Below are 14,376 nucleotides of genomic sequence, written 5' to 3'. Positions count from 1 at the left end.
AATTGCTAAATTGGAAATCAAAATAACTAAAATGGGCCAGAATCACCAATTTTAAACTACTACGTTTAGTGCTCATCGATGTTAGTGTCGTAAGCGCCATCGACAATAAGGTCCCTTTTCATAGATAATACCACATATGTGTGGCGTACACACCGAAACCCCGAGTCGCAAACCAGTCGCCAGTCTAAGGGAGGCCGGATCCAAGAAAGTACCAGTATTGGGCGAAGGATGGGCATGTAGCCAGTAACCGGCTTCCCGGGCTCCGACCGCCAAAAGCCTCGCGCGGTCTGGACCTGTACAGTTGTTTAGGAGAGTATTGTAAGTTAAATCACAGTAAACATTATCCCAACTCCTTTGTGAATTTGGGTTGTCTGGAAATTGTTTGCCTGGGCAAGTCACATCTAGTCGATATTTAATGTAGATCTAGTTGATCTCTAAATCGTCTCAAGATCTTGTGATTATCTCGAAATCCGAATAGGCCTGTTATACTCACATTCCCTAATACTGTACCTTTATTTTCGTATTTTTTTAATTACTTACTTCATTGTAAATTTATCATTTTTTGTCAAAAATACCCGTAACCGATTATAACCGATATTCGGTTATTTTTCGGGCATAACCGTAACCGAAACCGGTTATGAAGTTTGGCCGGTTATTGCATTCCCTAATAGTGCAAAGAGGTGGGCCCCGAATGGGTCGCGGTCCAGTCAACTTTGGAAACCACTGGTCTAGGTCATTATATTCTCACTCTCAAAAATCTCAAGACATCTTGAAATCATCTTGAAGAACCATATAGAGTCGGAATGAAATGTGACTTTTTCACATTGTCGGTTGTCGATAAGGTTGATTTCCAATTGAAGCTATATGAAAATAGCGCCTTATCGCCAACCGACAATAAGTACCGTTTTGGTTAAAAATGGCACAAATTATGACGTATGAGAGATTAGCAAACTCGCGGAAACTTATCCAAATGCTAATCATTCGCCTTACCAGAATTACCGGTTCCCACAATGACGCAGGCAGAATAACTATACATATTACAATGTTGACGCAAAATTCCGTGGCTCTAATGAAAAGGGGTACAAGTCGCGTGTAGCTCAGGCGAAAAACGGTGCAAGTGTTATATGGAACTTATGCCCTTTTAGACCTTCGCTGCGCGAGACTTGTACCCCTTTTTACTAGAGCTACAGAATTATGTTTTAGGATGACGATGATCCACAAATGGAATGGTAGGTACAATAAAAAAGAAAGAATAAAAAGCATTTAATTCAAACATATAGTAAATCCATAATTGGGGGTTTTCAGTAAAAAAATGTACCATTTAATTTTATTTCGAAAAACGATCAACTTACGTGGATGAGAGTAATGAGACATAGAAAAAATGTGTCCCCAGTCTTTCATACAAATTTTGGGTGTCAGTTTTGTGACGGTCCATACAAGATGTACCTATGTGAAAACGCGTCACAAAACTGACATTTTTTTGGACACATTTTTTTTTTACATCGGCTTATCGATTGATTTTCAGTAGAAATAACCCAAAAGTTGACGGATTTTTGAAAAAAGTAAATGGTACACTTTTAAATGCAAATGCCCAATTATAGCGTTAGTAATGCATATTAAAAAAACTTATTTAATACTCTCATACGCAAGTAACAAATGAGCGTTCCATAATCCATAGTATTTCCTATAAGCAATTAGTCAGTACTTCATAATTAAAAAGAAACAGACTTCATTGGCAGGCTACCAATTACCGATACATACTGTAGAGTTGAATTCAGACAGCTTTGTTAAGCCAAACCCACAGGGACGTTTTACGTTACGTTATGACCAGAGATCGGACAGATTGGCGTCATTGCTCGCAATAATGTGGACATGACTCCAAATTTGATTGAATAATTAATCATTTAATTATTTTAATTTTTTTTCCTGAGATTTAATTTTGTTCCCTATAGTCAATAAATAGGACTTAAATATATTTTTGATATAAAAAAATGAGTACCTACAGAAAATTTGGAAACGTACTGATTATTTTCTTTAATAAATTTACATTATAAGAAATCTTTGTGTTATTTATTGATTAGGAATCAAAATTAAGCCTCAGGTAAGAAATTAATTAAATGATTAATTATTTAATCAATTTTGGAGTCATGTCCACATTATTGCGAGTAATGACGCAAATTTGTCCGATCTCTGGTTATGACGCAAACCTACCAATAAAAAGATGCATACGGCACGGCCATGCTAATCGTGCCATGCCCCACCCACGTGCGCTCTTAAAAAAAACAATTAGGGACAAAGCTGAAAATTAAATACAGTTACAAAAAAATATGGTTGTCTGTAAAGTCGGTTTACGGACGATAATTTTGCGTGATAACTGATAACGTCATAAGAAAACATTACCATTAGGTACATTACGTAACGTTACCATGGAGAGCTGTCCACTGCGTTACCATGGAAATCTGTCCACAACGTCACTTTTTCGTGCATGCTACCGGTGTTCATCGATTTATAAGACGTTATCACGTCTAAAGAACAAGACCCATACCATTTACTTATAAATGCGTTTCATCGATAAATCACGACGTCAAGTTACGTTGCAGCGTATGCGACGTGATATGACGACTTTGGTCGTCAATGGGTTAAGACCAATGACCTTTTATTTATGTAGACGTGTGACGTTCATAGTTGACAAAACTAAAATTTGGTCCAACGATTTTGACAACTTGACATGTTGCCGTCACCCATACGACTAACTAAATATAGGTCCCGGAACCTATATTTGATGGCTCACGATCGTGCGCCTGGTACCATATCTACCTCTTTTTACTTACATCCATGGTTAAGACCAAAGAGTAAAGTAAGTATATAGGTAGTTAAGACGCAGAGTTGACATGAGAGAGATGACATTATGACATTCATAACCTTTGACTATCACGCGGAACAGACACGATAAATAATCCGTCTCTTCGTGTCACCGCGATACCGCGATAATAACTTAATTAGTTTGAGTTGACTAAATATCAAAATAAAAACAACTTCAGGGTGCGTAGCGTAGACAAGATGCCAAAGATGCCTCACAGGTAGAGTCTGTGCGGAAAGAGTCGTGAACGAAATGTACATATAGGTACTATACAAGGTGGCCAAAAAAAGTGCATTCCCGTTGCCAGGGAGGTTTTGGGATTATACCAATGACCTTTTATTTTACTTACATCTATGGATTATACTGAGCAACTTTTACTATGGGACCAACCCCGAAATCGCGAAAAAAAAATTGGCTGTTTCATACATTTTGGCTGGTCCATTTTCTATGGGAGGCAAATTTTTTTTTTCGCGATTTCGGGGTTGGTCCCATAAGTAAAAGTTGCTCAGTATAATCCCAAAACCTCCCTGACAACGGTAAGGCACTTATTTTTTGTCCACCGTGTAGATATATGCCTAATCATGAAACAGATATGACGACGAATTGATGCTCTATGGAAAAAAATATAATAATTAAAATCCATTGTAGCAGAAACTAATATAGTAAGATTTATACGTTCATTAATTTCATTATCCAAAAAGACAAGATATTTAAACGTTTTTGCATTGTAAAATTGTAAATGTATAAAATATTTAAATATAATACATTATTTGGCATAACTTAACTCGCCAATAGTAATTAGTCCCAAGTTAATAAGTAGCTACCTAATTTAAAAATACACTTCAAAATTATTTTTTCGCTGCAATTTATTTTTTTAAATACGAATCACTTTTGTGTCATATCTTATGTGTATTAGATAATCTTGTAATATCATGAAAAGTTAATTAAAATTATAACGCATATTAAATTAATTAATTATAGGTATTTAATTAATTATATACATCAATTAAAACCGTAAAGGCGTAAACGATTCGGTCAGGGCCAGCCAAGATCCTTTGTACTACGACAACGAAACGCTATCTGTCTCTCTATCACACTATACTATGTAAGAGTGGTAGAGATAGAAATTATTGCCTTGTAACACAAACGATTGGCATCTTGGCTAGGCCCACGGATGCGTGACTGCTCGATTCGAACTTTAAGATACGTCAATTAATAGATCTAGAAACGATATGGATTAGATGTGTTAGTGTCAAACACTTTTGTTTGAAGAAACGTCATATTTGACACTGACATATCGAATCTATATCGTATCTAGCCGTAATATTTGACGTATCCCAAAGTTCGAATCGGGCCGTGTAGCTGTGCGCGTAGCTGCGTGCGCAGGGCGCTACGTGCTACGCCGCCCTCCAAGGGCTCTACGAGCCCAACTAATTATAATTACAATGAAAAACAACACGTAGCGCATCACATTTGAGCCAAAATTATACTATTTTTTATCGAGCAGATTCGCGTGCGCACGATACTAATACTACTATACTTATAAAAAATTCATAACGAGTTATTACAAACCAGAATAATTAAAATAAATTAAATAATATAGAACTTTTGACGTATCTTAAAGTTCGAATCAGGCCGTAAGCATCTATTACTGAATTACAGATAATATCAGCCCATGGCTTAGACAAAATTGGATTTAAAAAAATATAGTCTGTCAAGCCATTTCCGTCAGTAGAAAAAAGCGGCAAATTTAAAAAATGTAGGCGCGAAGGGTTATCGTCGCATAGAAAATTTGAATTTCGCGCATTTTTCTACTGCCAAAGTTGTTTGACAGACTATATCAGTCCAAATTTAAATGCATGTAATCAGCATTATGTTATTGGCTTTCTGCAATAATTGTGTCCATGTAAACGGTATGTGCTGTAATTAGTTTGGCATTGATAACATATTTAATATTTATATAATATACATAATTCCAATTCAATTTTGCATATGACGACACGCACTATTGCGTGGAAATGTGGAAATTAAATTAATGTAATGAATATAGCCATGCCCTTAAAGTTGATTTGTAAGGGAGGTAGGGGACCATTGGGCAGTCGGGAGGCTCGGACACCTCCTTGTAATCGTCCCTACCTATTGGACAACATTCCTTTCTAGTTTCTTAAGGGGCCCACTGATTACCAGTTCGCCGGACGATATCGGCCTGTCAGTTCAACGCAAAATTTGACAGCTCCGAACGACTGACAGGCTGGTATCGTCCGATGAACTGGTAATTTGTGGGCCCCTTTAGCTGTACGGTGCGCTAAAAATTAAAAGACCAAAGCTGCATTCCACGGGCTGTCCCGTACGCATTTTATTTCATGTATTACAACTTTTTGTTATTTTTTTGTGCATATTTCTGGCCTTTAGTCACAGAAAAAGAAACTCTTCTTATTCAGAATTTACAGAAAATTCGCGTTTGTACGGGACAAACGGTAATAGACATTTTCATGGAATGCTCCAAAAATGATTCAGATGAAGGTGACATAATCAGTAGCAAGTCAAGAATTTGCGTACTCATTTGCAGTATTTTCGAACACGGACGTATTTGACCTGTCGCCCTCAACGTATTGTCTGACGACAGATAGGTGCTCGAGGTTCACGCGGTGGATACACATTATCATGTGGCGGCGAATGTTATCGCAACTATTACGACGTGCAATTCGTGCCATGATATGCCTACTTTGCTTCCCGCCGGGTAATTGCGCTCCAACAGTTTTTATTTTATTTGTGTTTATTTTTATTCAGTTTTCGTTCTCAACGTATTGTCTGACGGCAAATAATAGGTGCTCGAGGTTCACGCGGTGGATACACATTATCATGTGGCGGCGAATGTTATCGCAACTATTACGACGTGCAATTGTTTTGACAAACGTACCATAATATGCCTGCTTTGCTTCCCGCCGGGTAATTGCGCTCCAACAGTTTTTATTTTATTTGTGTTTATGTTTCGTGTTTTTTGTTTATTTTTAAGTAAAACGTCTAACGTCGTTTAAGTGTTACTGTTCTAGTGATGGTTTACCTTAAATCGGCATAAGGTACCTGGACCAAAGGAGGCCCGGCCCGGTTCTTAAACATTGCGTACTTTCAAATTTTTATACTTTTACAGTATACAATTTTGAAGTTACAGTGTGAATATTCAAGTTTTGCATCCATTTTCGCTACCTAGTACCATAGACAAAACTGCAAGTTCATATTCAAAATAAGAAAAATTAAAATAACGATGGGCCTTTTTGGCACCTTTTTATCAACACACAACAACATATGTATAATAATAACTAATTTCGACTTTTGGAGCAAAGTAGTAGGCATATTTTTCAATATGTGCTGACCCTCGCTCTGGCATATCACTAATGTAGGTAGATCACGCGTGGAAACATTAGTGTAATGTGATGTCAGGGACGATGAAATTGCCTTATTTGCCGACTTTTGTTGAATTGGACATCAGTTACGCCGTTTTTTGGTAAAAAAGACTTACAAGTGCTGCGAATTATACTTGTGCATAATATCTACAAAAAACCCCCCAAAAAATTTGTCTATTGTGACAAACGGGCAATTCGGAACCCTACAGCATAGCCCGACATGCTCTTGGCAGATTTATTGTTTAATACACTTACCTTACGATTTTTTGTACGCAGCATTCGTAAGATAGTCCATTCCGTTTCATCCCATCTTACAGTACGCGTAAAATTATAAAGGATGAACGCTACTTCGCTCGGGTAATCTAATAATGTCCCGATTGTGCTCAACTACTTACTAGCACGAACGGGCGATGGCGGGCAATTGGCACACAATGCGCTATTGTGCGGCGTGTCGGGGTAGTGTTGTAGTGTAACCCGTGTCCTCGCAGCTCGCGCGGCGCCGCGCCGGCGTCGTCGGCACGGCCGCTGCACCCGCTGGAACCGTGGAGGTCGAAGCGGACGGGCCACTCGGAAAACACTCGACCTTGTTCGTCCTTGTGATAAGACAGAGGCTCGACGTGCGTCGCAGCTGACAAGTCGCGACCCCGATATCGCGCCCTTTTAACCGCGCGGCGCCCGCGCCGGACTCCACTCTACGCGTGCTCGCGCGCCGCACAACATCCCGAACTATCCTCTCATTCCCGCTCGAGAGGTAGCCGTGCTCGGACGCTCTTCAACAACCGAATCCGTGAAGTGATTTAGTGGAGACCTCTCAGGTGTTTCATTGATCCGATAGAGGTGAGGGACACTCATCCTTCGCCAGACAGTGCGGTGGTGAACACTGTGAACAGTTGTGAATCGGTTGTGCTTGTTGCAGATTCGTGAAAGATGCCGAGCGTAGCGAACGGACACGCCGGTGCCGATGACGACGTGGTGCTGACTGGGCTGTCGGGCCGCCTGCCCGAGTCCAACAACATCGAGGAGTTCGCGCAGCAGCTCTTTGATGGCGTGGACCTGGTCACCGCTGATGACCGCCGCTGGACACCCGGTGAGTCTACTGAAAATAAACTGGTTTAACTGTCAGCTGTTAATAACAACATGCTGTCAAATGGGACCATGGACACCATGGTTATTAATTTTGCATTAGAAGCTGATGCTCTGAGTTCAATTTCCATTCAAATCTTTCTGCGTCTTCTTCGCGTATTTGCGAAATATTTTCATGAAATAGAAAATTTATAACAGTTTAACATAACATTTTTACAACGTTTTACAAGAAGTTAACGAAGAGAGCATCCATCGAATGAAAGGGGTATGATGGACGATCAGATGATAATTTTTGGTTTCCCGCATCAAAGGCAATTGTTAAATTTTGGTTACTATACTTACTATTCTTCTTGTCTTGGATAGTAAGATTTCATAAGATGTTTCAGTGATATAAAAAAGAGCATCAGAAAAACCTGTCTTCAACTTAATACTACAGGTAGATCAAAGTATAAGCCGTAGGGGTCATGTGTTACACTGTTACGTGATTTACGGTTCAATAATACCGTACGATGCATGCAACTTCCGAACGCATTCTGACACTTACATGACGGCTATCATTTATCATTATCGGGCTCGTGACATTCTATACAAGTACAAGTCAAAAATGTATTCAAGTGTTAAATAACTCTATATTTTTACCCTTTATCCCTTATGAAACATTAAAAAACTACTGAAACTATTGTAGGTAACTAAAGTTGAAAGACATAAAACTTGAAATATAAATCGGTTTATCAAACCTTCATTCAGATTTCTGCCCTGTTCATTGAATAAAGTGAGTCCTATGCTTCATTTTCTTTACTTCGCTGTGAGTAATGCGGCCGGTTTGCTTACTTTCATAAATATTTATGTATAAATATGATGTTTCACAAAGTTTTTTTATACCATGACGGTAGCGCCCGATGTTAAGCAGCCATCGCAGCCTATGGGCGCTTGCAACCTAATCAACCTATCGACCCAAAACAGAACAGCAACAAGCACTACGTTAGAAAATCCAACGGAAATCTTCCATTAGCTCTTCGAACCTCATGTAATGTAATTATGAAAACGTTAATGTATAGTTGTATACGATCTTATTTTTTTACATCAATTATAGAATGTTGCGTGCGCTTCTGTGCTGGTCCTTGAGCCCTAGATCATGACATCGTATACTTACGATTTACGATTCGTCGTTAGCGATTGTCTTAGATTCAGATTTATTATCTCGCATGTAGATCTGAAGCGATTAGTACAGTTACTTTTTTTAGCCAATCATGGTATAACAGGTGATTAGAGCGCTGGTGGCCTAGTGGTAAGAGCGTGCGACTTTCAATCCGGTGGTCGGGGGTTCTAACCCCGGCTCGTACCAATGAGTTTTTCGGATCTTATGTACGAAATATCATTTGATATTTACCAGTTACTCGATTGTGGTACATGTACCTCGACATACAAATGACATCGTTACTTCCATCAAAACGAGATGCAATGTTGTATGACTTATTTTTTTGTCACACCTTTTAACGGTTTAATCACACATAATACGAGTAATTTAGTGCTAAATAATCTATTATTACATAATTAACGGTCAATAAGAGCGCAAATAACCGACAGGTTGTGATATCGGTTGATCCCTGTTATCATACCATTCGGGTGTCGTAAGATTTTGATAATTATATTTAGCACATATTCCCGAGTTATATTATAAACTTAAGAAGTGCCCTGGCCTGACAACTTGTAGAGCAGAGGTATTTCTAAAGTTTTTTACCTAGTACATTTAGCTAGAAAAATACCATCGCGATTCTATGTGTAAAGACATTCAATGAAACGGGCCGTAACCTTATAAAACTAAAATATCGAACTATTAACAACAACAACTTTCAAATAGATTTGATTGTTGATTCGACGAGTAAAGTATATGGGAATATTGGGAATATAATAAACTCGCCTCGCAATCTGACTAAGGGTTGAAAAAACACCCTTTCTAACACCTAACTCATCAACTAAGAAACACTATTTCAGTATTGTAAATAAACTGAAAGATAAACACAACATGGGTCAAGGGAACAAACAATTTGTTGACAGTGCTGGGTTGTTACTCATTGCACGGGGCTCATCGCTTATACGTCCAGTATAACTCAGTCTAACTACCCATAGCCAAGTACCCATAGGCAAGTACCCATAGCCATTACTGATCTAGAGCAGTTGTTCCCAAATTTGACTGAACTCCGACCCACCTACCAAAAACTGTCAAATTCGGAACTCATATCTTGGCCGTCTTAAATAGGGAGCATGAAATATTATTTTAGTACCTGCCGGTAGGCATCGGATACCGGTATTTTTTGTATGGGAACTAAACCGGTAATTTTTCGTTCTTTTTTCTAATTGGACAATCTAATAATACGAAGTCGTTACCTAAAAACACAACTGTGTCCTACATATGGAGTATAAAATAATTCAAAATAAATGGTTATTTCCAAGTTTTTAGCAAGCAAAAATTGGGTTCCGATCACTCAAATTTCGCTCGCGACCCATAGTCTGGGAAATGATGTAGAGGTTTGAAGGTACTGTGGTTTTCCTGAGGCGATGATGCTGGCTGGTCGTTGGGGGTAGCCCTGAGATGCGCTGCGCGGAGTTGTAAGGATTCCGCGGAGCCTCTATAGCATTGTAGATCTTGATGCAATGTAAAATTACGTTGTCTCGCGTTTTGTACACATATTTAGTAATTTTAACGGGTCTAATGCGGATATATTTACGTTTTTTTTTTACTTTATCCGACGTTTCAACTGGGTTGCGCCATCTGTGGTAGGATAAGGTAAAAATAAATATATATATATATATATATATATATATATATATATATATCGCGTTAGACCCGTTAAAATTACTAAATATAAATTCATACAATTCGTCTTTACCGATTTTTTGAGTGTCAAGTCACTAATTTCTTTTTGATGTCGCGACTGAGTTGGCATTTTCCGGCAGCTTAAGCTATAGAGATGAATCAAAGCTAATTGATAATTTTATTCTAGTAACAATAAAAAAACTCTACGGCCCTTCTGTGTTAGACTCTCAGTAGGTATTATCTTAATAAGTGACAAACAATGATTGATTTACGAATTATTAATCGATGATGTGCGTTGTAACGGATCTTTTTAATCTCCCGACGACCGGCATCCTGTACACGTAATAGGCAATTAAGTTTCGACATTTTGTCAACTTAGAGTTACCTAAATTTAAACCAGTAAATTTTGATAACTAACTAACCAGTCATTAGAAGGTTAAACCGAGCCAAAGCCATATTCGAAATGTACGTTACAGCCTTTAATTACGTTTAAAAACATTTCCACTGCGTAAAATGGCAACGTGAGAGTGTCGTGATCCCACGCGTGGACCCCGCGAAGACCACTTTATCTCCGCGCTGAACCGAATGACCGCAAGGTCACGCATATAATTACCGTACACGTCTCTCTAGGTCACCTTCCGATGTTATATGTTATATCATCGATTAGTTAGCTTGCGAAAGAAAATCTGTCATTTCAATTGTATTTGCGGAATTACAATACAATAGTACTAAGTGCGAAAAGTAGGAAATTCGAGTGTTTGAAATCGACACGAGTTGCGATTTACCTTCTTGCACGTGTACTTATTGTACAACGTTTTACAGTAGGTACATAATTTGGCCCTTTAAATTTTCGACATAATAGGCACGTATTGTGCTAATTACCGCACTAGGGCGGTAAAGTAGCACCCTTATGTACTGTAAAATAACATGTATCGTAAGAATAAATACTTAACTTATTGCTACATTTCCTTAGATATTGACGAGTAATTGATATTAATCGTAACCGCAGATAATGTGTCGTCATCTCATTGTTCCGGTAAATTGTCGGTCGAGGATTATCATCGCTGTCGTGCGCTGGCATCGGCTAACCAGCCTAACTGGTCTCAAGATCCCTGACAATAAGTCTTAAACAGAGACCTCTCTTACAGCGGTTCAGTCGCGTTCACGATGTGAGAAAGGGAATACATGCGCGGTCGCGTGTTCGTACGCGTCCGATGGTGAATGTTATACTAACAGAAACACTTCACTGATCATTAATGGACCTTACGGCTTTGAAATAAGGTTTACGAAGAGTCGGTTAACGGTGTAGGCGGCAGCCGCAAGCTTTCACCGTTAGGAGGTGGCGTGATGCGCACATGCGTTGGCAATGACCCTGAACTCGCAACAAACCAAACATTACGTTATGCGCGTGCGATTACATTAGCTTGGAAATCGCAAGGGCGAGAGGTGACGTCACACTGGCCGATATCAGTAGGCAATTGTATAGTGAATTAAGTATAGATAAAAACAATCGATTTGTAACAGTTTTATAAGTGTCTATATATTTTTAGTCCGAGATTGTTATCATAATATTCATAACATAAGAAACTCCACATGACTCATTATAACAGCAACTAAGTCTATACAATGACATGCCTACCAAAACCGACGATTTTTTTTATTCGGTTGACTAAAATGACATTTCCTATAAGTAGTTCGTTTTTTTAGCATTAGAAAGAACTTGAAAGAAGGTAAGCGATCGTGACATGTCTTTTAATTGAATAACGCTTTTAAAAAACCGGGCAAGTGCGAGTCGGACTCGCGCACGAAGGGTTCCGTACCATAATGCAAAAAAAAAACGAAAAAAAAAAACCAAAAATAAAAAACGGTCACCCATCCAAGTACTGACCACTCCCGACGTTGCTTAACTTTGGTCAAAAATCACCTTTGTTGTATGGGAGCCCCATTTAAATCTTTATTTTATTCTGTTTTTAGTATTTGTTGTTATAGCGGCAACAGAAATACATCATCTGTGAAAATTTCAACTGTCTAGCTATCACGGTTCGTGAGATACAGCCTGGTGACAGACGGACGGACGGACGGATGGACGGACGGACAGCGAAGTCTTAGTAATAGGGTCCCGTTTTACCCTTTGGGTACGGAACCCTAAAAATCAGTGACTATTACTTATGAAAGCAGAACAATAGAAATGATTGTACATTCATAATTGTTACATATTTGCCGTAACTTATTTTTAAAATGTGTTTTTCAATTAAAAGACACATCAAGATTGTTTACCTTATTTCTAATGCTAAAAAAAACGAACTATAGTATGAACATAAAATAACATTTCATAGTATGAAATGTAATTTTAGTCTACCGAATAAAAAAATAGACTTTATGCATCACGGTCCTAATTTTACGAATAGTACCTAATTAAACACCTGTTTCGTGTCCTAAAGTAAAAGATGTTGGGACTTTTATGACTCGTCGTTGCCTTGTGTCTCCCATTTTACAAATTGTTACAGTTAGGTAGAGTTAGACCAAGAATAGTCTGCAGCGGATTTGATAGCCCACGCAGTGCAAGTGTTATTTTAAACGTCAAACTTCTATGAAATTATGACGTAGAAATGACACTTGCACTGCGTGGACTATCAAATCCGCTGCAGACTTTTTTTGGTCCGACTCTACCTACCTACTTGTTCACGCGCGGTAATCCGGGTAATCCCCAAATAAACGCGATAAAAACCGTAGATACTGTATTAGGACTATAATTTATAATAGGAATTTTCCATTTGACTGATCTCCTATTCTATATACTGATGTTGTTGTAATAAGTAAATTAAAAAAATGACGTTCATTTGCGTTGGTTGTTTCAGGAGTGCACGGTCTACCCGAGCGTAATGGCAAACTCAAGGATTTGGCACACTTTGACGCCACCTTCTTCGGCGTGCACGCCAAGCAGGCTCACCTCATGGACCCGCAGTTGCGGCTGTTGCTCGAGCTCACGCACGAGGTCATCATCGACGCCGGCCTCAGCCCCGCCGAGCTGCGCGGCTCGCGCACCGGCGTCTACGTCGGCGTCTCCAACTCGGAGACCGAGGAAGTGTGGACCGCGGACGTGGACAAGATCAACGGCTACGCGCTGACCGGCTGCTGCCGTGCTATGTTCCCCAACCGACTGTCATACACATTCGATCTCAAAGGACCCTCGTACGCGATAGACACCGCCTGCTCTAGCTCTATGTTCGCGCTAGCGCAGGCCGCGAGCGCCATCCGTTCTGGCCACTGCGACGCCGCCGTCGTCGCCGGCACAAATCTCTGCCTCAAGCCGGCCAACTCGCTCAACTTCCACCGACTGAGCATGTTGTCTCCTGAAGGTCGTTGCGCCGCGTTCGACGCTAGCGGCCGCGGTTACGTGCGCTCAGAGGCTGCTGTCGCCGTGCTGCTACAACGCCGCAAGGACGCGAGAAGACTGTACTGCACAGTGCGCGGAGCGCGCATGAACACTGATGGCAACAAGGCGCAGGGTATCACCTACCCCGACGGACGCATGCAGCGTCGCCTCGCACAGGAAACCTTCGAAGAGGCGCGCTTGCGGCCGCAAGATGTCATCTACGTGGAGGCCCACGGTACCGGCACTAAGGTAAATATACGAAACATGAATTTCTATTTTTATTTATTTAATTTTTTATTTTACTTTATTAGGTACACTAAACAGACATCGTACAATATCAACGGCTACGCGCTGACCGGCTGCTGTCGCGCCATGTTCCCCAACCGACTTTCATATACTTTCGATCTCAAAGGACCCTCGTACGCGATAGACACCGCCTGCTCTAGCTCTATTATATTACTTCATCGCAAAACATTGCATTATTGGATACTATGTGTTCCAGGTGGGAGACCCTGAGGAGGTGAACGCGATCGCTGATCTTTTCTGCAAGGACAGACAGACGCCGCTCCTACTGGGTTCAGTCAAGTCCAACATGGGTCACTCCGAGCCCGCTTCTGGGCTTTGCTCTATTGCCAAGGTCGTCGTGGCCATGGAGAATGGTGTTATCCCCGGAAACTTGCATTTCAAGAGCCCCAACAAAGACATTCCTGCTCTTAACGACGGCCGTATTAAGGTAACTCATCGGTACATTATTTTGTTTTATATCAACACAATCAACATGCATACCAATTAGCTTTTATTTATTAACAATTAGTTAGTAACAACTAACCATTTT

At 40.0% G+C, this 14,376-nt stretch overlaps 1 protein-coding gene across 3 annotated transcripts in view; it reads left to right on the top strand.

The window, feature by feature from the left end:
• Window positions 1–14,376, top strand: part of LOC134795286 (fatty acid synthase-like) — a 504,205-nt gene that overhangs the window by 23,377 nt on the left and 466,452 nt on the right. For 2 of the 3 annotated variants that reach the window (XR_010144800.1, XM_063767082.1), the window contains exons 1-4: window positions 6,936–7,101; window positions 7,181–7,351; window positions 13,024–13,790; window positions 14,044–14,274. Coding sequence is in view for 2 of the 3 variants with exons in the window: in XM_063767082.1 (XP_063623152.1) it covers window positions 7,192–7,351; window positions 13,024–13,790; window positions 14,044–14,274 (1,158 nt within the window). In the remaining variant the exon portion in view is untranslated. Of the gene's footprint in view, window positions 1–6,935; window positions 7,102–7,180; window positions 7,352–13,023; window positions 13,791–14,043; window positions 14,275–14,376 lie in introns of those variants that run through there. The other variant, XM_063767083.1, reaches the window with a different exon arrangement.

Source organism: Cydia splendana, chromosome 12 (genome assembly GCF_910591565.1).
Source record: "Cydia splendana chromosome 12, ilCydSple1.2, whole genome shotgun sequence".
Lineage (NCBI taxonomy): Eukaryota > Metazoa > Arthropoda > Insecta > Lepidoptera > Tortricidae > Cydia > Cydia splendana.
This window is presented reverse-complemented; position numbering and strand designations above follow the sequence as displayed.